This window comes from Gymnodraco acuticeps, unplaced genomic scaffold (assembly GCF_902827175.1).
Source record: "Gymnodraco acuticeps unplaced genomic scaffold, fGymAcu1.1, whole genome shotgun sequence".
In the NCBI taxonomy this organism is placed as follows: domain Eukaryota; kingdom Metazoa; phylum Chordata; class Actinopteri; order Perciformes; family Bathydraconidae; genus Gymnodraco; species Gymnodraco acuticeps.
Window position 1 is genome coordinate 118,355 of NW_022990074.1, and position 22,052 is coordinate 140,406.

General features: G+C 43.1%; 1 protein-coding gene across 6 annotated transcripts; it reads left to right on the plus strand.

The window, feature by feature from the left end:
* Positions 1 to 8,837: 8,837 nt before the first annotated feature.
* On the plus strand, positions 8,838 to 21,811 carry LOC117546055. Of its 6 annotated transcripts, none has more exons than XR_004568933.1 (5): positions 8,838 to 9,604; positions 9,757 to 9,884; positions 10,130 to 10,349; positions 11,243 to 11,437; positions 21,753 to 21,811. XR_004568933.1 is itself a non-coding variant. In XM_034216137.1 (4 exons), exons 2-4 carry the CDS (start codon positions 9,781 to 9,783, stop codon positions 11,327 to 11,329), a joined length of 411 nt encoding a protein of 136 aa, XP_034072028.1. In that variant the 5' UTR covers positions 8,838 to 9,604; positions 9,757 to 9,780; the 3' UTR covers positions 11,330 to 13,898. The 6 variants fall into 5 exon arrangements, 3 of the variants coding, with proteins under 3 accessions (XP_034072028.1, XP_034072029.1, XP_034072027.1); XR_004568932.1 differs by having other exon boundaries at positions 21,750 to 21,809; XM_034216137.1 differs by lacking the exon at positions 21,753 to 21,811 and having other exon boundaries at positions 11,243 to 13,898.
* The last annotated feature ends 241 nt before the right edge of the window (positions 21,812 to 22,052 follow it).

A 22,052-nucleotide genomic window follows, 5' to 3' on the forward strand; every position in this document is an offset into this window, starting at 1 on the left:
CCTCTGTTTTGCTGCAGCAGGAAATACTTTGCTCATAAGAAGTCTTATCCCTGATTAGCTGCACAGATGAAAGGAGAGACTTCTCTCCGCGCTGCAGGCAGGGGTTCCTCTGGAAAACAGACCATGATTTTTTTAATATAGACAGGAAGAGGCTGCGTCACATCATTCCTTTATAGCTGGAGGTTATGTGCGTGTTCATTAACTCAGCTGGTGGAAATCAGAACGGTGATTAATCCTCCACTCAGAGGTAAGAAAAACAACTTTAACTTGCATTATTTGAGACGTTAAGTCTAAAATCAGATGCTCTTTGACAACATTTAGCTATTCTTTTGGTCACAAATGATAAAAATGTAACTGATAAAGTCAATAACAGCATATTTGCACACTCTGTACTGTTTGACTGTATGCTGGGAATATTTAAAGATCAATAATCAAATGGCCATAAATCAGAATGATATAGTTTGCATCGCTAATTTCTTTACAGATTAATATTTTTGACATATATTTCTTATAATGCATTTGACTCTTAAATGTTATTCTGTTACCTATTGACTGATTGATTTACGGCTTGATTGGATATGAAGAGTTTTTATCTTTTAAAAAGGAGAATCACATTTGCATAGAATCTGACAATCAAACAAGGTGCTGCCCCCACTTAATAAAAGCTATATTTATCCGAGAGATAATCACAAACCCTGCATGTGTTATTTCCACGAGGAATAAGTGCACACGGCAGCAAATCTGCAGAAGTGTGAGGAGAAAGCAAAACCCTGAGGGCCCTTTCAAAGTCCTCAAACAGAGGAGTCAAGAAGTCAGGGTTTGCAGAGGCAAAGCAGCGTGTTGGTTTTTAAATAAAACAGTGAGAAGTTGACGTTACCTCAGGGCACCTACATGGCTGGGTAATAAGGCACTGTTTTATCACACATTCAATCAAAAAAAGTTCCTGCAGAGTTGAGTTCAGCTGCTTCTATGTGTTGCAGTCAGAAGAAGAGAGGCTGCAGACAGGGCCGAGGGATCAGAGATAAGATCCAGGCTGCTTCTCAGGTCGACTATTTTCATTTCCTCGCTCCTCGGTCCTCGGTCTCACCGGAAGTTGATTTGCCTGCGCCATCTTGAGTACCGTCTCACTGCTCTTATTTCTGCCGGAGGACCGAGGATCGAGGAGCGAGGAGCGATCATGGAGGAGCGATAACTGAGGAACCACCAGACCATCCTCCGATGAAATCCTCAGATACTCACCCCGCCCCCTTACTGTGTATCGCTCACTGATTGGACGAGGCAGTGCATGCACTGATCTGATGCTTCTTGACATGAGAGCAGAGTGAAGAAAATACATGAACCTCACGGGACTCACTCCTCAGTTTATACCGTGTTTTGTTTCAATTCATGTTTCATTTAGTTACAAATATGTGATATATCTGAACAACAAAGTGGACACAAATCATTTAATTCATTTTTTGGAAACATTTTCATGATCGCTTTTTTCGTTTTACATTTTCATTTATTGTCATTTCCATTCAGTCATTAAGTGCTATTGAAATGTTAATGTACTACATATCCACACAAACACACAAAGTGTGCAATCCAATGAATGTTAATCTAACTGGGTTTTGATAGATAACATATCTCTTTTTCTTCTCTCAATTATTTTATTTCTATTGTGCACTCTAATCAATATTAATCAAACTATTGTTCGTTTATAAATTTTAAGAATGGCGTTTATCTTTTTTGAGAATGAGTTCTTATTTTATTTTATTTATTTGGGTCTACAACAGATGATACAAATCTTTGTGTCAGTAAATGTGCACTAACAGAGGCGGGGGGGTGTGTGGAAATAACGGGGACAGAGCTGCTGTCAGACGATCAGCTGTGCAGCGTCATCACAAACGGACGTCGCTTCACGTGACGCTCCGGAGGAAAGGACGTCCCATTGCTCTTAAAACTCATTTCCCTGCTTCTCGTGGTTTCCTTGCGTCCCTCCATGCTTCCCTGGTGGGAGGGACTAAACGCAGGGAAACGACGCAAGTGAGGGAAGCAAGGAATTCATTTAATCGACCTGAGAAGCAGCCCCAATCTTCCTATAGATGAGAGTAACACCTACGTCACTTCCGGGCAAAAATTACGGCCCCGCCCACTTTTGGGGGAAAACAACGCTGTCATTTGAGTGGCGGTCAATACAAATTCTGAAGTTTTACACACTTTCTGCAGCTCCTTCAAAATGAAACGAGAATCTATGCAGTTTTTCCTCTTCTGTGTTCTGAGGTTATCAGCCGACCATTAGTCAAGTTTGTTTTCATAATGTTCTGTATGCTAATTTAAAAAAAAGGGTAACCAGGGCTGAACGATATACCGTGTCATGGCGATAACCGCGGTATGCGCATGCGCGGTATTCACACCGCAGGGACGTGCGGTTTTATTCATTTAAAAAAAAAATGCTAACGCACTTTAGCACAGAATTCAAAATAAAGATACCCTTATTATTTATCGAAACTGCACATACAATATATCCGATTAAAGCTGAGACTCCACAGATGATTTAAGTATAGTATCTAAGCGATCCGATCTCGCAACAGGGGAAGCAAACACAGACATCACAACACGTACCTTTTACGGAGCTTTTACGGGAGATCGTCTCACCGTAGCTGTCAATCTGATCAAAAGACGTGTTCAATGGCATAAAACGAGAAAGAAAAAACGCGGCTGAATCGGTTGATCCATAGGTTGATAATGTATCTGTGGCTTTGAAGCAATTGTTTATAATCCATAATTTCATTTTTATGTAAAAATCGGAGCACAAAAGTTAGCTGCTAATGGTAGCCACCACCAGAGTGTATGCAGCTTCCGGTTTTGGCTACGCGTCACTCTCACTCCTTATTTGTTCATGTGCTGGTGTGTGTAGAACTTCCCCTGCATGCACAGCAAACCACCAATCACAATCATTCTTGATCAGATCACAGCAGGCCCCGCCCCGCTAGTTTGCAGACCATCAAAAAACACTGGTAAAAAATGAGCGAGGCACAGGAGGACAATACCGGAGAGAATGAAGATTTACTTCCAAGAAGAAAAGCAACATCTGCCATCTGGAACTATTTTGGCCTATGGAAAAAACCTATGGATTAACCGATTCAGCCGCGTTTTTTCTTTCTCGTTTTAGTGCCATTGAACACGTCTTTTGATCAGATTGACAGCTACGGTGAGACATCTCCCCTAGAAGCTACGTAAAGGTACGTGTTGTGATGTCTGTGTTTGCTTCCCCTGTCCGAGTTCAGATCACTCAGTGATGATACTATATACCTAAATAATCTGTGGAACCTCAGCTTTAATCGGATATCTTGTAAGTGCAGCTACGATAAGTAATAAGGGTACTTTTATCTTGAGTTCTGTGCCAAAGTGCGTTAGCATTTTTCGCTCAGGGGTCATTTAGATGCTTCTTATGAGACTTAGGTTTTGTTTTGGTAAAAATGGTTTGTATCGTCAGTTAGCTGAGATTATTTCTGTTAATCTGGTATAACACATTAATAGGTTCTTAAATATTACGATCCCCTGAGACACTGTCGTGAAAAAAAAAAGCAAAGTACCCCGCCGAGACTTTGGGGTTTAACAGGTTAAAAAACCGCAATATATACCGCAGGGGGGGGGGGGGAAATCGCGGTGTCAGTTTTTTTCAATACCGTGCAGCCCTAGTAACCAGTTTGTTTATAAAATATAGATATACATATACAAAACAAATGGAATACAAGCTATATGTATATATGCCACCACAGTGGCTCATCTAAAAAAATAGAAATATGTCTCGTCACCTATTTTCTGTCTAATACTAAAAGGTGGTGTTTTGTATCATTTATAATGTTTTGAATTTGCTATAAGGTCAATAATAGATGGTGTTTTTGTGTTCAATCACAGTATGTATTTACCATGTTATACCCCTTGTGTTTTTGGGTCCTGTTGAAATAAAATAGTCATGTTTTAAAACTTGATTCAATAAAGTCATGTCAATCATCTTTGATCCCAGTGTGACACAAACATCTTTGTTCAGTCTAAAACAAGTTATAACCTAGAGACATAATATAACTGAAGAACATGTTGTGTTGCTGTTGTGTATTGTATGTGTTGAGAATGCTGAACATTTTGTGCCTTACAATAAAGGAACTTATTTAAATTAAGCTGTATTTGTCTTTTTAAAAGGAAAGAACTATATAAAAAACGAAACAATAAATCACCAACACATGTATACATAACACAAAACAAGGTTCTTTTAAATGTTGTTTGAAGTAAAATGTTAATATCCGTATTATATTCACTTCAGATGAATAGTATCAGAAAATGTAAAATAAGAAAACAAAGTATATCAGTAGGTGATTCTCTTTGCCATTGTTTTCATCTAGTCTATACTTTTACAACAATTAAATGCTTGGTTTTGGTGGGCCACCCCAAGATTTTCAGTGGCCCCATTTGGCCACCCCTATGAAACATTTCTGGAGGCGCCACTGCTTGCCCGTGGCTTGGACTGCACAGCGCTGCACACGGAGGCAAATGTCCGTGATCGCTGCGATCTCGTCCCACACGGCAGGCTCAGGTTTGCTCGACATGTCTTCGCAGAGCTCCGCCTGGTAGGCGGTCAGCAGCGAGAATACGTTGAGTGCCCTGGCGGACAAAGCTGTGGCTTTATAGGCCCGTTCGGTCATCGCTGACTGGAACCGGTCTGCCTTTGCCTGTAGCATGGGGTTCCTGCTCGGTGTCGAAGCCAGCCTCGGTTGGAGGTGGGCTGCCACCAGCGGTTCCATGGGCGGCATGCGGAGCAGGCCGAGCCTCTCCATACCGTCACAGTCCAGGGAGGAGGCACCCTGGATTGGGGCCTTGCTGCTAAAGGGACGGTCTCTCCACGAGACCGACACCTCGTCCAGCATATCCGGGAAGACTGGAAGGAGCTGCCTCTTCGTCCTCGCTGCTTGGGGCAAGTTCTTCCCCTCGTAGCGAGATCTGGAGGTCTCCTTGGCCACTTCAGGCCATGGGATGTCCAGCCTGGACGCAGCAAGTCCATGCTTAGGATGGGCGAAGCTTGCGTGCTCTCGCCTGGGGGAGCGGACATCGCTCCCGGCTTTGCAACCTGAGCCGATGAAACGAAGATGTCATCCTCATCTGAGTCAGACAGGAGGAACTCAGAGGTATCCTCTTCGTCCTCCATATAGTCCAACTCCAGGACATCCTCCGCGGGTGGAACCATGGTGAGGTCCAATTGGGAGCCCCAGCTTGACACAGCGCGGGGCTCCGCTCTCGCGGCTCTTGCCGCCACCGTGTCCCAGCCTGAAACGGCGTGGGGCTCCGGTTCAGCGGCTGTCGCTGTTGTTGAGCCCCAGTCTGACACAGCACGGGGCTCAATCTCTGCGGCGGACGCCACCATGTCTTGATTGCTGGCCGGCAAATCAGCGGACATGAGGGGGTCCTGTCCCGACAAGCTAGCTTGGCGCGCTAACCGTCGGCGGAGGCTCTTAATGGTGAAGCGGGTACAATGCCCGCACGAGATGCTGACTCCTCTGGTGTGAGGGAGAGAAGGGTCCATCTTCGATCGCCGGGGTGTCGGCGTGGAGTGGACACGCTAGTAACAGGTACGTTACTGAGAAAAAAATCCAACCTTGCCGTTAGTCCGAAAGGAAAAAAGGCGACGGTGTAGATTTTATTCTTTAAAGAATATTAACTGGTGTGTTAATACCTTTTTTTTTATCTCTGTGTCCTCTGGTGTGAGAGAGAAAAGAGAACGTCCTCTTTGCCGTGGTGTTGGTGTGGAGGGAAGAACAAACTAGCGACAGGTATGTTACTAGCTTGAAGAAAAAATCAAACCTTACCGTTATTTCGACAGAAAGAACGGCGAGGCAGATTACAATATTAACTGGTGTGTTAATATTGCTCAGTCTTCTTGCAAAGCAAAAAAGTAACCGGCAAGCGCCCGTCGACCGAATGATAGCTTTGGGTTCAGTCTGTGGACCGTTAAGCTAGCCCGGTTACTGATAAGTCGAGATGTGCTCTGAAGCGAGAAGAGGTGTTTGAATGACGCTGCGTCGTAGCGCAAGCTACTTAAAGGGTGGGTGGATTCCCTGACGTTGACGTCAAGATCACCAGCCAATCAGGATTGGCGTAATGAGATTGATGCTTCTGTTTGCATGCGCGTTGAGGCGCATCCCATAGTGAGACATCGAACGGAGTGTTATGAATGAGAACGTGGAGTTTCGCCGTCTCATGGAGCACTTGGAGCCACGTTATGAGTTGCCTTCTCGTCACTACTTTACAGAGAAAGTATGGAGTCAGATTTGGGTCAATATTCTAGCGCGTAAAACAAGCTACTCACGAGCGGAAAATGTGCTTTTACACGCACAAAAAATGACCCTTGCGCGCAGATTAAACCCCCGTGAGTGGCTCTGCGCCCGCGAGCGGCTCTGCGCTCTCTCGCGAGAGGCTCTACAGCTAATATATATATATATATATAAATTAATTTGATATAAAACAATATATTTTTGAGTGGGCTGTATCAGTCGAAAATTGCATATATATATATAAATTAATTTTATATAAAACAATATATTTTTGAGTGGGCTGTATCTGTCGAAAATTGCTAGCTACTGTCTGCTGTACACTCTTTTAGAAGGGATGTGTCAAAAATGACACACGTGTTGAATTTCAACACACCTACAGAGTGTGCTCAGGGACAACACGTGTTGTGTTTATTTATGTGTAAATCATTTTTACACACAAAATGTGTTTCATGCCCCTAACACACAATGTGCACATTTTACACATTGTGTGTCATAAATGTGTAACCAAGATGAACACACTCATTTGTTATTTCTGCACATTTTGTGTTATACTTTAACCAGAATTAACATTTGATTGTGTTATATCTGCACATTGTGTGTCAATGACGATTACTGGAAGTACCAGGTGGTGGATATGGTTTTTATTAAAAAAATCGAATGCAAGAATACATTCATTGGACATTTATTTACAAGGATTTCATTAGCACAATATGTCATTAAGAAAATAATTGTTAACATTTAAAAATATTAATATTTTTCTAATTCATCAAATGTTGACAGAATAGATAATTCATAAAATCACACCTAAAAAACCTTATACCTTGGTTAAAACAAACTTAATCTTCAGCAAACTATTGTTGTAAATGACTTTCAGCTGAGGGAATATAGTGATGAGATTCTTCACAAGGACCACCTTTTCAGTGTTGGACAGATAATTAAGGATAAAAATGAATGTCAAGTGAGCTATTTATTTTTTATTTTTCAAAAATAATACAACAGTTCTAGCATACAAATATTACAAATGCGTGATAATAAAGCAATTGGTTATAAAGAATGTCCATTTGTATCAAGCAAATAAAAAAACAATTTTTACAACCAATTATATTTATATTTATATATATATGCAATTTTCGACAGATACAGCCCACTCAAAAATATATTGTTTTATATCAAATTAATTAATATATATATATATATATATATTAGTGCTGTCAAAATTATCGCGTTAACGGCGGTAGTTAATTTTTTGAATTAATTGCGTTAAAATATTTAACGCATTTAACGCATGTGCAGAATGGCCCGCCCCATACGTGCCACCAGTGGCAGCGCCAGGGTATGGCTGGGGTAGGCTACACCCATACCAAGAAATGGCTTAGCCCCACCATGAAAAATGATGTTAAAGGAAGCAAAATAAAGTCTGCCAACTCGCGCGGAGTAAATTGCACAGACAGCAGTTAGTAAGATTGATTTCAGTAGCCACGGTTTTGAAAACTTTTGTCACGTAGTGATCGTCTTCTCAATAGAACATCTTTGATAACGGCGTGGTGTTGTTGCAGGAAGTCCCGACGGAGAATACTTTTGCTGTAGTACAGGGGTGCACATAACTGGTACGCAGGTTATGTGCGTAATCTGAAATGCGTACCGTCACTTGTGTCACAAAGCGCATTTGCGTACCAACGTACTTGTGAAGCTTTTCCAGAAGGCGGTTAGATCACCGGACGACAGAGTCGGTCTCCGTGTGCACAGACAGGGCTGCTGTTAACGTCGGTCTGTACAACGGAATTGTGCCAAAACTACGCCAATCGGCTGCGGAGGGAGACTCTCTCCCCCCCCCTTCACTTCACAACGTTCACACTCTGTGGTCACGAAGTACTCCACTAGCCGCCGCCGCCCCCCCCCCCCCCTCTGTCGACTTTCCTGAAGTACTCCCCCGTTGATAGAAATCAACACGTAATGAATTCAGACCCCACGGTTTGATGATTGATAGGTGTGTGGGTTGTCTTTCATTTTGACACGCAGAAAAATGTTATAATAAACATAGATACTGTATGTTAAATGGATATATCCGCCTTCTTTCATTTATCTTTCCATTCCCACAACAATATACATAAGAAATGGCATATTTTGGACATAGTTCGAATGGTGATTAATCATGATTAATTAATTTTTAAGCTGTGATTAATCTGATTAAAAATTGTAATCGTTTGAGAGCCCTAATATATATATATATATATATATATATTAGCTGTACACTTTACGAATATAATAGTTTTGTATGGACAACTTTACCATTCAATCTCGTCCAACTGATTTTGCTGCCGTCACTCCTCGGCTCTTGGCAGTTCAGGCATTTATCAAACCTGGCAACTCCGGGTTTCCTGGCAGCTGTCAATCAAAGTCCAGTGGCTCCGCCCCAAAGTGCCAGAAACTTTTCACGCGCGCGTAGACAGACTCCGCGAGCCTGATACTCCCGCGAGCGAGCAAGAGGGCTGTCTCTTTTATGCGCGTGTAAAAGCACATTTTCCGCTCGTGAGTAGCTTGTTTTACGCGCTAGAATATTGACCCAAATCTGACTCCATAGGAAGCTCTGCCTGCCCTTCACAACAAGCTTCGTGGTCACCTGCAAGCCCTGTTAACAGACGTGCCTGCTTTCGGATTTACCACAGACATATGGAGTTCTTCTGTGTGTCCAATGTCACTCCTTAGCTTCACTGCACAGTGGATCGACTCCCAGTTTAATTTGCAACATGCGACCTTGCAAGCTCAGAACTTTCGCGGATCTCACACAGCAGATCGTGTGAGAGAGGCGATCGAGGGGATGCTTAACAGTTGGGGAATAGATAAGCCACGGGTCCATGTCATTTTGCGGGACAACGCGCAAAATATGGTGAAAGCCATGGATGATTTGGAAGTAACGAGTGTGGGCTGTGTCGCACACACGCTCCAACTTGCTGTGCATGAGGGTCTGCTGTCTCAGCGCAGCGTCATAGACGCACTGGCCACCGCGAGGAAAATTATTGGACATTTCAAACATTCCCCGTTGGCCTATTCCCGGCTGAAAGATATCCAGAAGGATCTGAAGATGGACGTCAAGCGTCTACAGCAGGACGTGCAAGTGAGATGTGACAGCAGCCTCTACATGCTGCAGAGCATCTACAGCCTGCCAGCCACACTGACAGCCAACCAGTGGACCCTGATGGAGAAGACAGCTGAGGTGTTAGCTCCATTTGAGGAACTCATGAGGGATGTGAGCAATCCCAATGCATCTGCAGCTGATGTCATCCCTGCAATAACAGGTAGTTATTATAATAATAATATTCTATATTTTTAAATAAAAGAATAGAAATGTTTTTATTTTACTATAATTATTTTATATTCTACATAAACCATTCATCCATTCATTTAATTCATTCAAACAGCCCTCAAACGTGTACTCTCTCGGGAGAAGACCACTGACCAGGGGGTCAGAACGATGAAGAGCACGCTCCTAGAGGCAGTGGAGACCCGCTTTGCTGAGGTAGAGGAGGAGCCACTGTACAGCATTGCCACTCTAGTGGATCCAAGATACAAAGACAGGCAAGTACAGTCAATTAATGTACCATTTGAATGCTATTATAATCGTATCTATTACGTTATGAATTATGTATATCAAACCAACCACCAGTATTCATTATTCAAGCCAATTTCTATTTGTCTTTCCTTTTAAATGTAGGTCTGTTAGATTTGTATAGAAGTAAGGCAGTTGCCTGACTTCACTGTTGTGGTGTCTTGTCTTATGTTTTTCTTTGTTGTGGGTAATTGTTACATTTATCTATTTTCAGATTCTTCACAAAGTCAGACAATCTGAGGCTTGCCACGGATAACCTCATCCTGGAGGTGGCGAAGATAGAGAGGGCTGCCAGTGAAGAGCCAGAGGCAGCAGAGCCTATGCGCAACACACCACGCCAAGAAGCAAGCAGCAGCCTGGGCAGCGTCTTGGACGAGATCTTGGAAGAGAATCAGCTCGAGGCCCGGTCCGTGAGTACATCAGCTGATGTCCAGGTACAGACCTATCTCTCAGAGCAAACCAGCCCTAGGAAAAGCAATCCTCTACACTACTGGAAAGATAATGCTTCACGGTTCCCCTCACTGGCTGCTGTTGCAACCAGGTTTCTCTGTGGACAGTAAAGCACCCAGATATTGTTCTAAACTGTATTAAAGTAAACAGGTATTATCTTGAACTGTATTGAAGTGAACATGTATTATTTGGGACTGTTTAAAGTAATCCTATATATATAAACCTTCTTACTTACACTCCATGACCCAGAGACCCTGACACACACACATACACCCCCTCCTGTCTTCATGCAGCACACACACACATAAACTCCTCAACCCAGATATCAGCAACACACACACATATGCCTCTGCTTATCAGCACACTCACACACACATACACTTTCCCTCACTAACACACACACATGTTCTTTTTCTTTGGTCCTTGCTGGGAATAATCCGAAGCACCAATATTTCTGTGTACAATGTTTGATTGTTTTAAAAGAATAGTTTGTGTGAAATCTTCCCTGGGAAAGTAAAGGAGTTAACCCAGGTATAAGATACAAAGTGATTCTGACCTTGTATAGTTCCGATGCTGTCACGCTCTGTTCAGAAGAAAGATACTTTTTCCCAGAACTCTAATTTGCTTAGGAGTCAAATGGGACGGAAGAGCCGACACATCTCCACCTCCAAATATATCCATATATACTGTTGTTTCTTCATGCAAAAGGCCCCCTGTTTCTGACTGGCTGGTCCCGATACCTGCATCGCACAGCAGTAGAACTGGGAGTCCGGAGTACTCTGTAAACTTGTATTGGTGTTTTTTACCATTAAAATCAGATTATTGTTATAACTTTTATGCCGGTGTGTTGAACTCCCTCTTTTATCAATCTGACCAGGCTCATCTAACGGACGGCGCGGAGCAGAGGTGGGCTTTGAGCCACCACTATTGTGTCTGCTCCTACAATCTGGTGACCCCGACGTGATGAGTGCTGGTCTCTAGGAGTACCACCGACAGCCAGCGGACGAATTTCAGTCCAGGGGAGGACACCTGCACACCATTGACAACTAAATCAGGACGTCCAGATACAAAGGTGAGCAGACACCTGTTGATTGTCAAAGTCTGTGATTGGCTATACTACAAAACATTTAGAGTTGTCAGCGGCGTTCTCAGTGTCCTTAGTCATGGTAAAAAATACAATACTGAACACAGTGTTTGTAGAGTCAGGTAGATGAGTCCTGTACCTAAGGCACTAAGTGTTGGTGAAGAGTCTGGTATTACAGTCCAGTACCTTTAACTCACTAAAGTAAGAAGGGGCTTAGAGTCAGGTAGAACAGTCCGGACCTAAGGCACCGAGTTAAAGTGCTTAGTCAGGTATAGAGTTCTGCAGCTAAGACACTGAGTGTTTGTAAGACTCGGGTAAATAGCTATAAGTCCCGTTCCTTAATTCACTAAAAAGAAGAAGAAAAAGAAAAAAAAAGTGAACCAGCGAGAGCGTGAGGTAGTTTAGTCCGGCACGGCTGACTCGCTGGGAACATTATGTAGACTATAGACTGAATATTATATGTGGGTTTTCAAGAGGAGATACGCAACTTTCAAAATCAATTTGAAACGACCGGATCTCGCAAACTCTTGCTGTGGGGGTGATCTGAACGGCTAAACGTGACGATAAAGGATTTGTTTTGGTTTGGGTTAATCTCCTTGTGTCGGTCGCATCTCTATATAGGGGTGTCGAAGCACCGGCAAAGACCAGAATTATCTGTTGAAATATACATCGCACAAAAAAAAAGCCGGACAGAATGTATAAGGGAATAAACTCTGTGTGAACTTTTTACGTCGAATCTGTGTAATAATTGAGAAAATAGAGCATAGCAGGAGATACACAAGACAATTGCAGAGCTGAGAGCTTCATCAAGACAGAGGAAGCTCATTTGTGGTCAGCTGCTCCCTCTGGTGGCGAACAGGGTGTAACAATATTCTGGGATTGGAACTCTGAATTCAGAATAGAATATAGGACGACAAGATTTGTCCAGTGTATTAATAAATACAAGTAATTTAGTCAGATAATAGATACGAAGTCAATTATGGAAGAAAAGTAAAAGAAAAAGAGCAAGCTATTCATCACAATTGTATTTTTATGTTATGAATAAAACAAAAAGAAGTAGCCTAAGTGATAAGCAGAAGGGTTTTTGAACGCTTGTCAGTCAGAAGGAATCTATTAATGTGTAAGACAGGGGTGCTTATGCCCGCTTCGGTTTTCAATGTCCGCCATCACGTTAAAACAGAGGATTGGTGGCATTTTCAGTTCATTGCTTGCTTCCACACGCCTTTTCCCCTCCTTGTCTCTTTCATGACTTTAGTTCATGCATTAGAACGATTGCTATAGTAACTTTCCGTGTTTCTGGAAGTCAAACTCACTGTTCACATTACGGAGTATATTTCCGGAGCGGCCTTTCAAAATAAAAGCCACAGACCGCTGTTCACCAGAGATGCCTTCACAATAAAACGGTAATTAGCTTAACAATATATTTAACTTATATTACGTCCTTAAACATTGATTTTAATTCATTACAGTTTTCAAATACGGCGCGGATTGAATACAGTTATTTGTGTATTCTGTTACAACCTCACCATGCTTGTAACACCACTTAGATACACAATTTGAAAATGAATAGCATTAACCAAGTAGATAAAAGATTAGTAGCCTTTAGTGGTTAAGGAGGGTGTCCTTGTTTTGCCTATTAACTAAGAACTGAAGTAATAAAGAATAGGCAGACTACTACCATTAGTTTGTTTTAACATTCACATGTTTCAGCATTCCTGACCTCAGCCGTTTTATTTTGTAACCCGTTGGGAGAGAGATTTAAATTGAGTTTTTCTCAGTAGCTGAATGTGATTACAGCAGCATTGGATAGTTCTGCACCACCTTTTGGGTTCTCTGAATCAGTGTGTTGGTGAGGAGTTGCTCACTGCAAACAGAAGAAGTGTGCAAAGAACGCATCTCTGAGGAGATATTGACATGTTGCTTGTGCCTCGTTGTCAAGGCAACAGTGGTGTGAAGAGGTACTGCGGTTTTGGGGGGATTTCTGCTGTACAGAGGACAACGTGTGTCTGCCAAGTGATTCCTTCCCTCATCCCAATGCCAGGGAGAGTTTCCTTGGAGCCCACTGACCAGGGCCGGTCCTAGCTTTTTTGGGGACCCTGCCCCTGACTACAGCTGCATCACTGACTGTGCTCATTATGACAAGGTCTTGAGACATGCTTGCCTCAGATGGTTCAGACTCTGAAGGAATGATGCAATGATTTTACAGCATAATTGTGCAAGAGTTTCCCGGGGGGGGGGTGTAGAAACCTTAATGCTTAATGTTTAGATAAGAGGCTGCTGGTTTAAATGATGGTCTGGAATACTGAAAAGATTAAAGTTTAATATTCTTGGTTAGCAAACAAGACATCTGATTATTATGTCACACATAATAATCTTGTTATAGAAACTAGCTATGGGTAAAACGTGTGGTTGTTATACCATTGTTATCATGAACAAAAGATAAATAAGGAAATAGTAGTCCAGTGTGCATCTGGACCCGGTGACAACATTACCTATTGACGCAGCAACCACTGTAAGTTATATTCTTGTTTAATTAGACTTCTCGGTTTCATTTATTCGACTCTGTATAATTGTTACTGTAGCTAAAACGGCTAAATCGCTTTTGAGAGATTTTAAATCTCAGATCTGCTCAGGCGAAACCTGCTTTACAGCTCTCAGCACTCAAGCCTGCATTATTAACATAGGCAGGGCCAGTCTATTGATTGCGTGAAGTAGAACCGCGTGACTCAGTCATCCTTAGCTCAAAAAGCATTTAAATACCGCATTTAGAAACTGATGAACTCAGTGTGCATCTGGACCCGGTGACAACATTACCTATTGACGCAGCAACCACTGTAAGTTATATTCTTGTTTAATTAGACTTCTCGGTTTCATTTATTCGACTCTGTATAATTGTTACTGTAGCTAAAACGGCTAAATCGCTTTTGAGAGATTTTAAATCTCAGATCTGCTCAGGCGAAACCTGCTTTACAGCTCTCAGCACTCAAGCCTGCATTATTAACATAGGCAGGGCCAGTCTATTGTCGCCCATCAGCTGTAGATAGTTAACTAATTAACTTCAGCTGTGAGAACTGAGCAATCAGGCGTCCATTTCGGGTAGCTCTTTCCTGGAGCGGCAGCTTCAGCGGCAGACAGGCTAAGACTGACAAAGACATTAGAGTCCTACGGGAGTAAGACTGACAAAGACATTAGAGTCCTACGGGAGTCACGAGGGAGGCAAAGAGGAGGCAAATCCTACTTTGATTGAGCTAAGTATCGTTGGCGTTTTTAATTTTTACTTTTGTTGTTTAGCCCCTCATGCTATAATCATGTGTATTTTCTCCATTCCTGTTCATGTGTCTTCTCGCAATTATCACTGGCCCCGTGTATCTCCTAATCGATATAACCGGCCTGCTCTCGTCTATCCCACGTGCTCCACTGAGATCCAACATCTAGTTTCAGGTGGCCTGTGGAACTGCCAGTCAGCTGTTCCTAAGGCTGACTTCATCTCTGGCTACACCTCCCTGCAGTCTCTGGATTTCCTTGCTCTCACTGAGACCTGGATTACTCCATCCAACACATCCACCCCAGCAGCTCTCTCCACTGCATATTCCTTCTCCCATACACCCAGACCCACTGGCAGAGGAGGTGGCACTGGTCTCCTGCTCTCTCCCAAATGGAGCTTTTCCCTCTTCAAGCTACCTAACTTTACTCCTTCCACCTTGAGTTCCATGCCGTCACAGTAACCCATCCTATACAGTTAACCATTGTTGTTCTCTACCGTCCACCAGGCGCCTTGGGGGACTTCTTGGAGGAATTAGATCATCTCCTCTCACACATCCCTGAAACTGGCCCTCCCGCTGTACTTCTCGGAGACTTCAACCTCCAGACGGGGAAGATAGACGAACTAATATCTCTGTTAACCGCCTTTGCTTTCTCACTGTCTCCGTCCCCACCGACTCATAAAGCTGGCAATGTCCTTGATCTCATATTCTCAAGGAACTGCGCTACTTCTAACCTCTCTGTAAACCCGCTCCACACATCCGATCACTTCTTCATTTCATTCTCTCTATCCCTTTCCAAACATAACAAACTAATCTCTTCCCATCCTACACTTGTCCGCCGTAACCTTCGCTCCCTCTCTCCCTCTACCTTTGCCTCGTCGGTGCTCTCAGCCCTCCCTTCCTCTGATTCGTTCCAACTACTGCCTCCAAACTCTGCTGCAGAAACTCTCCTCTCTACTCTCTCATCCACTCTGGACTCGCTCTGTCCTCTGACATCTCGGCAGGCTCGTCAGTCCCCTCCGGCTCCCTGGCTAAATGATGCACTGCGTGCTAATAGAACCGTCCTTAGGGCAGCAGAGCGGAAATGGTGGAAATCCAAACACCGTGACGACCTCCTAACCTATCAAGCTCTCCTCTCCTCTTTCTCTGCTTCGATCTCTCAGGCAAAAAGCACTTTCTTTCAAGATAAGATCCAATCTTCCTATTCCAATCCTAAAAAACTATTTTCCATCTTCTCCACCCTCTTGGACCCTCCAAAAGCTCCTCCCCCCTCCTCACTTCTGTCAAGCGACTTTGTTACCCACTTTGAAAAAAAGGTTAATGATATTCGCTCTTCTTTTTCTGACTCACCTTTACTCACCGCTGGGTCACCAGACCCTCCTTTCACCCACACACTAACCTCCTTTTCCCCTCTCTCTCCAAGTGAGGTTCTTACCCTCATTACCTCTGCCCGCCCTACCACCTGTCCTCTGGACCCTATCCCTTCAAACCTCCTTCAGACTATCGCTCCTGATATTCTACCGTTTCTCACCCATTTCATCAACACTTCTCTAACTTCTGGTCACTTTCCAAACAGTCTCAAGGAGGCAAGAGTAAACCCTCTCCTAAAGAAACCCACTCTCAACCCGTCTGATGTTATATACTACAGGCCTGTCTCTCTCCTCCCGTTCCTGTCTAAATCACTTGAACGCGCTGTCTTTAAACAACTCTCCTGTTATCTCAATCAGAACAACCTTCTGGATCCGCACCAGTCTGGTTTCAAGGCAGGTCACTCCACAGAAACTGCTCTCATTGCTGTCACGGAGGAACTGCACACTGCCAAAACTGCATCCCTCTCCTCTGTCATCATCCTGTTGGACCTGTCTGCTGCATTCGACACGGTGAATCATCAGATCCTCCTTTGCACTCTCCAAAAACTTGGAGTTTCAGGCTCTGCACTTTCCCTCCTCACCTCATACCTGAAAGACCGTACCTACAGGGTGACTTGGAGAGGGTCTGAGTCCGACCCTTGTCAATTAACTACGGGGGTCCCTCAGGGCTCTGTTCTTGGTCCCCTCCTCTTCTCCTTGTACACAAACTCGCTCGGATCAGTCATTAGCCCGCATGGTTTTTCTTACCACTGCTACGCTGACGACACCCAATTAATTCTGTCCTTTCCCCGCTCAGAGACCCAGGTCGTCGCACGCATCTCTGCTTGTCTAGCTGACATCTCTCAGTGGATGTCTGCTCACCACCTCAAACTCAACCTTGACAAGACTGAGCTGCTCTTCCTCCCGGGAAAAGATTGTCCAACTCTTGACCTGACAATCAACATCGGCACCTCAGTTGTTTCCCCGACTCAGACTGCAAGGAATCTGGGTGTGACCCTAGATAACAACCTGTCCTTCACTGCAAACATCGCTGCTACAACCCGCTGCTGCAGATACACGCTTTACAACATCAGGAAGATATGTCCCCAGCTGACTCAGAAAGCGACTCAGGTTCTGGTCCAGGCTCTCGTCATCTCACGCCTAGACTACTGCAACTCCCTCCTGGCTGGTCTACCTGCATGTGCCATCCGACCTCTGCAGCTCATCCAGAATGCAGCGGCTCGTCTGGTTTTCAACCTTCCTAAATTCTCCCACACCACTCCGCTCCTCCGCTCCCTTCACTGGCTTCCGGTAACTGCTAGAATCCACTTCAAGACACTGGTACTTGCTTACCGTGCTGCGAATGGATCTGGCCCTTCCTACATCCAGGACATGGTTAAACCGTACACCCCAGCGCGTGCACTACGCTCTGCATCAGCCAAACGACTCGTTGCGCCCTCGCTGCGAGGGGGACCCAAGTTCCCATCGGCGAAAACACGTGGGTTTGCTATCCTGGCTCCAAGATGGTGGAATGAGCTCCCCATTGACATCAGGACGGCAGATAGCTTGCACATCTTCCGGCGCAAACTGAAAACTCATCTCTTTCGACTCCACTTCGAGCGTTAGAACGATTAACGAAGCACTTTTATACCAATAAAGGACTGGATTACCTAAAGCCAGTTGAGTAGCACTTGAAATGTTTGGCTCTATGAAACCTGATATACTTATATGATTCTGTTTTCTTCAAGGTTGTGTCTTCCTGGTCGAATGTACTTATTGTAAGTCGCTTTGGACAAAAGCGTCAGCTAAATGCAATGTAATGTAATGTAATGTAATGTAAAAATAGTATCTGCTTAAAGATGAACGGATTTCATAGAGAGGGTTAGTTATTGTGAATACTCCACAAGGTATCTACTAATGTATTTTAAAGAACCACATTTAAAGAACTTGAATTGACTTGATAAATAAGTGAAGATAAGAAGATGTATTAACCATGAATTAATCAATTGGTAAATTAAAAATAGCGGTAAAGAGGAAAACTATTGTGAAGTGAAAAATCATCCTAAAACACACTGATGGAAAAGGGGGGGGGGGGCATGATGGAAGTATGCACTAGACTTTAAGTAGTGGGTGTTTGGGAGTTAGGAGTACAGTGTAGAACCATATTCTTCAATCTTTTCATCATATTTACAAATTATTCTTTTAGAGTTTTTATTCATGTGTGCATTTGGTAGTGTTTTAATTTGTTACAGTATTGATCAGTTCAAAGGGAGAGTTTTAGTAACATCTCTATAAGATCAGACAAATATTTATTTATATAGGTCATGTTGAAGGGAAAACTAGTTCTAAACAAAGTATAGTATTTCAATTTGAGGTACTGGTTTCACCATGGTGACATAGTTATTACCATAGGAGGGCTTTCGGATGGACATACGAAATGACTTCTGTTTTTAAATCCTTGATAAAGTAGGGAGTAATTGTTGCATGTTCGGACACCCAGGGTTCCACGCACTGTTATAGAGGGTAACATTGTTCTTTAAGTGCACCAGAATTGAAGATAAATTAATATAATGAGTTATGAAATACATAGCAGAGCTTTACAGATCCTAATAATGTTTTGACTCAAGAAAATAATTATATGCACAAGTTTCTGATCTATTAGACATGTTAATATAGATTAGGTCAGGGGTACTCAAATACAAATCTTAAAGGTCCAAAATAAATGTTTCAATAAGACAAAGGTCCGTTTATTACGGTCATTCAAACTTTTAAATAATTGCAACAAGATTCTTAACATGAGGTTGCAAAAACAAAAATAATCTGTATGCAGCAGTTTTCATTGTTATTGTGTCTGTGCTTGACCCCTCAGAGTCGCAGTGTAAGAGCTGCACAGTTATGAATAAAGGCAGCTGCACCCTCTTTCATTCAGCATTCCCATTATTGCTTTATAAATGTCTTGCCCCCCTGTGTGTCCACTGAGGTTCGTCAGGCCCAACACATCTTCAACAAACTCCCCCTTTGCCTCATCATAAAAACTCACAAACACCAGCAACTGAGCATTGTCAGTGGTGTCAGTGGACTCACCCACAGCTAAGGAAATGCACTGTGCATTTTTTATTCCATCACAAAGCTGATGAATCAAATCACCAGCCAGTATTTATGTTCTTCTGGTTGCTGTGCAATCTGAGAGGGGATTTGCTTGATTTGACCTGTTATTTCCTCTTTTTGTTTGCCTTCAACATGGTCTCCATCACTTCAGTCATGCATTCTTTTATACTGCAGTTATTATCCAGTGGAAAGCCCTTACCTGCTGGCCTAGTTCAATCAAAGTGGTTACTTTTTTTTGGCTGGGCAGTGAAGTTTTACACACCGTCTTATTTGACTTTCTCAGGACTTAAAACTGTTTTTTGGGGGCAGACCCCCTCAAAGAAAAAAATATATTTACACACGTAAGGTCATCATCTTAAAGGTGGGGTAGGTAAGTTTGAGAAACCGGCTCGAGATACACTTTTTGTTATATTCCATGGAATGCTCTTAACATCCCGATAGCAATGAATATCTGAAGTATTTGACAAAAAATCCATTAAAAAATGTCATCTGTGGAAGCCGTGGTACTGTAAAAAGTACAACCAATCCGTTTAGCCGGGCCGGCTAAACGGATTGGATTGCCGCCCTGTCTGTCAGCCTTCCATCTCGTGCACGCACAAATGTATCTCGTGCCCTCATTGGGCGTGCATTGCAGCAGTACTTCAATGACTCGCCAGGCGGCCACTTTCACCAGTCTGCTGACGTCATGTGCGCGTTCATGTGTGTTGGAGGAGGTGCTCTGTAAGGAAGTCTGAAGGAAGGGGCGGATTCTTTTCGGCTGTGTATTTTCACATTTTAGTGCACTCGAGCCGGTTTCTGAAACTTACCTACCCCACCTTTAATAGTTGTGTATGCTCATCCGTGAGCAGAGCATCAAGTTGACATGTCTATTACAGCTGAATGCGGCGATTACCATTTCACAAACGTATTAAGATCAACAGCTTTAGTGCGTTTTGATTCAATGCTGAGTACAGCCAAACTGACAGTCTCTTCTCTGTCATTGTAGACCGCAAATACCTCATTCCTTCAGTGCTTGGGTCCGAATGCTTCTCGTTTTGCGCCGTCCAGTTCAAAATGAAATCGCCGCCAATCGTATGTCCACACTCGCGCCAGGACCGGGGGACGTGCATGACGTGCATCTTGTGCTGCATTCACTTGCACTCGGACATTAGAGACTTTCTCTCATAAATGTCTGATGAGCCACAACTTTTCTTTCAAAACAAAGCTGCCAACTGGGGTGGCAGCTGGGGTGGCAAGGCCTATTTTTAGGGTGTCAGTTGCCACCCCGGTAGGTGAAACTAGGCTACTAGCTACAGTACAGATGGAACTAGATGAGCTGTTAACTCTCGCTCTGAATTTTGTTTTTGTTTTAATTCTCGCTCTGACTTAGACAGGTTGAAAGAGACACACACATTTTTCCCACCCGCATTCCGCGAAGACCCGCCCTACTGTGCCTCTGATTCGCAGATTGTTTGGGGGGAAAAAACGCTGACTGGATGCTGAATGTGATTGGACCAAAGCGTTGACACACACAGGTGGAACACAGTGGAACAGTCAGACATGCAGAGCGCTGTTTGCAGTGGACATAGCGGAGAATTTTGACTCGTTGCGAATGCGTTGTGGCGATGTCTCACATATAATACAGAGAGATAATACATATGAAAACTATAATTTGCTCAGAGTCCGGAGACAGTGGTGGTTCGGTCCGGATCCGGACCGGAGTCCGTAGTTTGAGGATGCCTGGATTAGGTGTTAATGAACTGCAGTAGTAGAACTATAAGGAAGTGAGTTTTGTGCCAAGTTGCAGGAAGTGTGGGAAGTGTGGGAAACAGCTGTCCCAATGAAAAGTTAGAGATATCTGGAAAATTATAGTTGTAATCGTGAATTAATAAATGATGGCGCTCCATATATGACAGATTTTTGTAGACAAAGGATACTGGCCTGCTGAAATATCAAAGTCTCTGCAGAGCACGACACGTGGCCAAAAAGACTGAGACCAAATGACCTTTGACCCTGGACAGTGTGACTTGAGAAGGCACTGTGAATGACTGACTCTGGGGTGAACCTGACCAAACTTGACTTTACAACCTGACAGTGTGAGTGAGTGTATGTCTGCATGTGATCAGTGCAACTGCATGATTTAAAACAATGACTAATCAAGCATGCTTTTGGCCTAACCCATTATTTTGGGGCTCTGTGGGAAATGAGAGGTTTCCTAAAATGTGTGACCCGTTTCTAATCTACTGGATATTTCACTCCCACAGGCAGTGGCTGTTTGCAGAATGTGAACCTCAAACTAAAACATGAAGATTCTGTTTCTTTTAGGACTGAAAGATGGAGAGAAACACTTAATTTCACTGAAGTGTTTACTGTGGAAATGATGGATGTACATTTGGGAATAATGTTTGGTATTTTCTTATAATCAATTATTACCTGAAGGTTTTCTTCCCATACAGGATTTTGTTACACATGAGTTCATGTGTAAAAAAGGGGGAGTGTCTGACCATTGATTGACAGTTTTAGAATTGACCTGCTCCATATCTGGGGATAAGATACTGTTTGGTGAATGTTGACATGTCTCTAATATTGGTTGAGTTATAGCAGGTAACACAGATGCAGAATCAGTGGCCAAGGGGCTACTGATGTAACTCCAGAATGGAATACTGAAGAAGTTGACCTGTGAGTAATGTTTCAACAGGTATAAAAGTAACTGAGGTTTGAAATGTAGAAAGAACATATTACAGTTAAAGCTAAAACATAGTAATGTAATGAGACAGAATTTAATTTAGACAACATCATGTAACTAGCCGGGTAAAGAAGTAAAAGCCATAGACTTTATTGTTTAGGTCATTATGGGGATATACATTTCATCTAAATTCATAATAGAAAGACATTTGATGACAG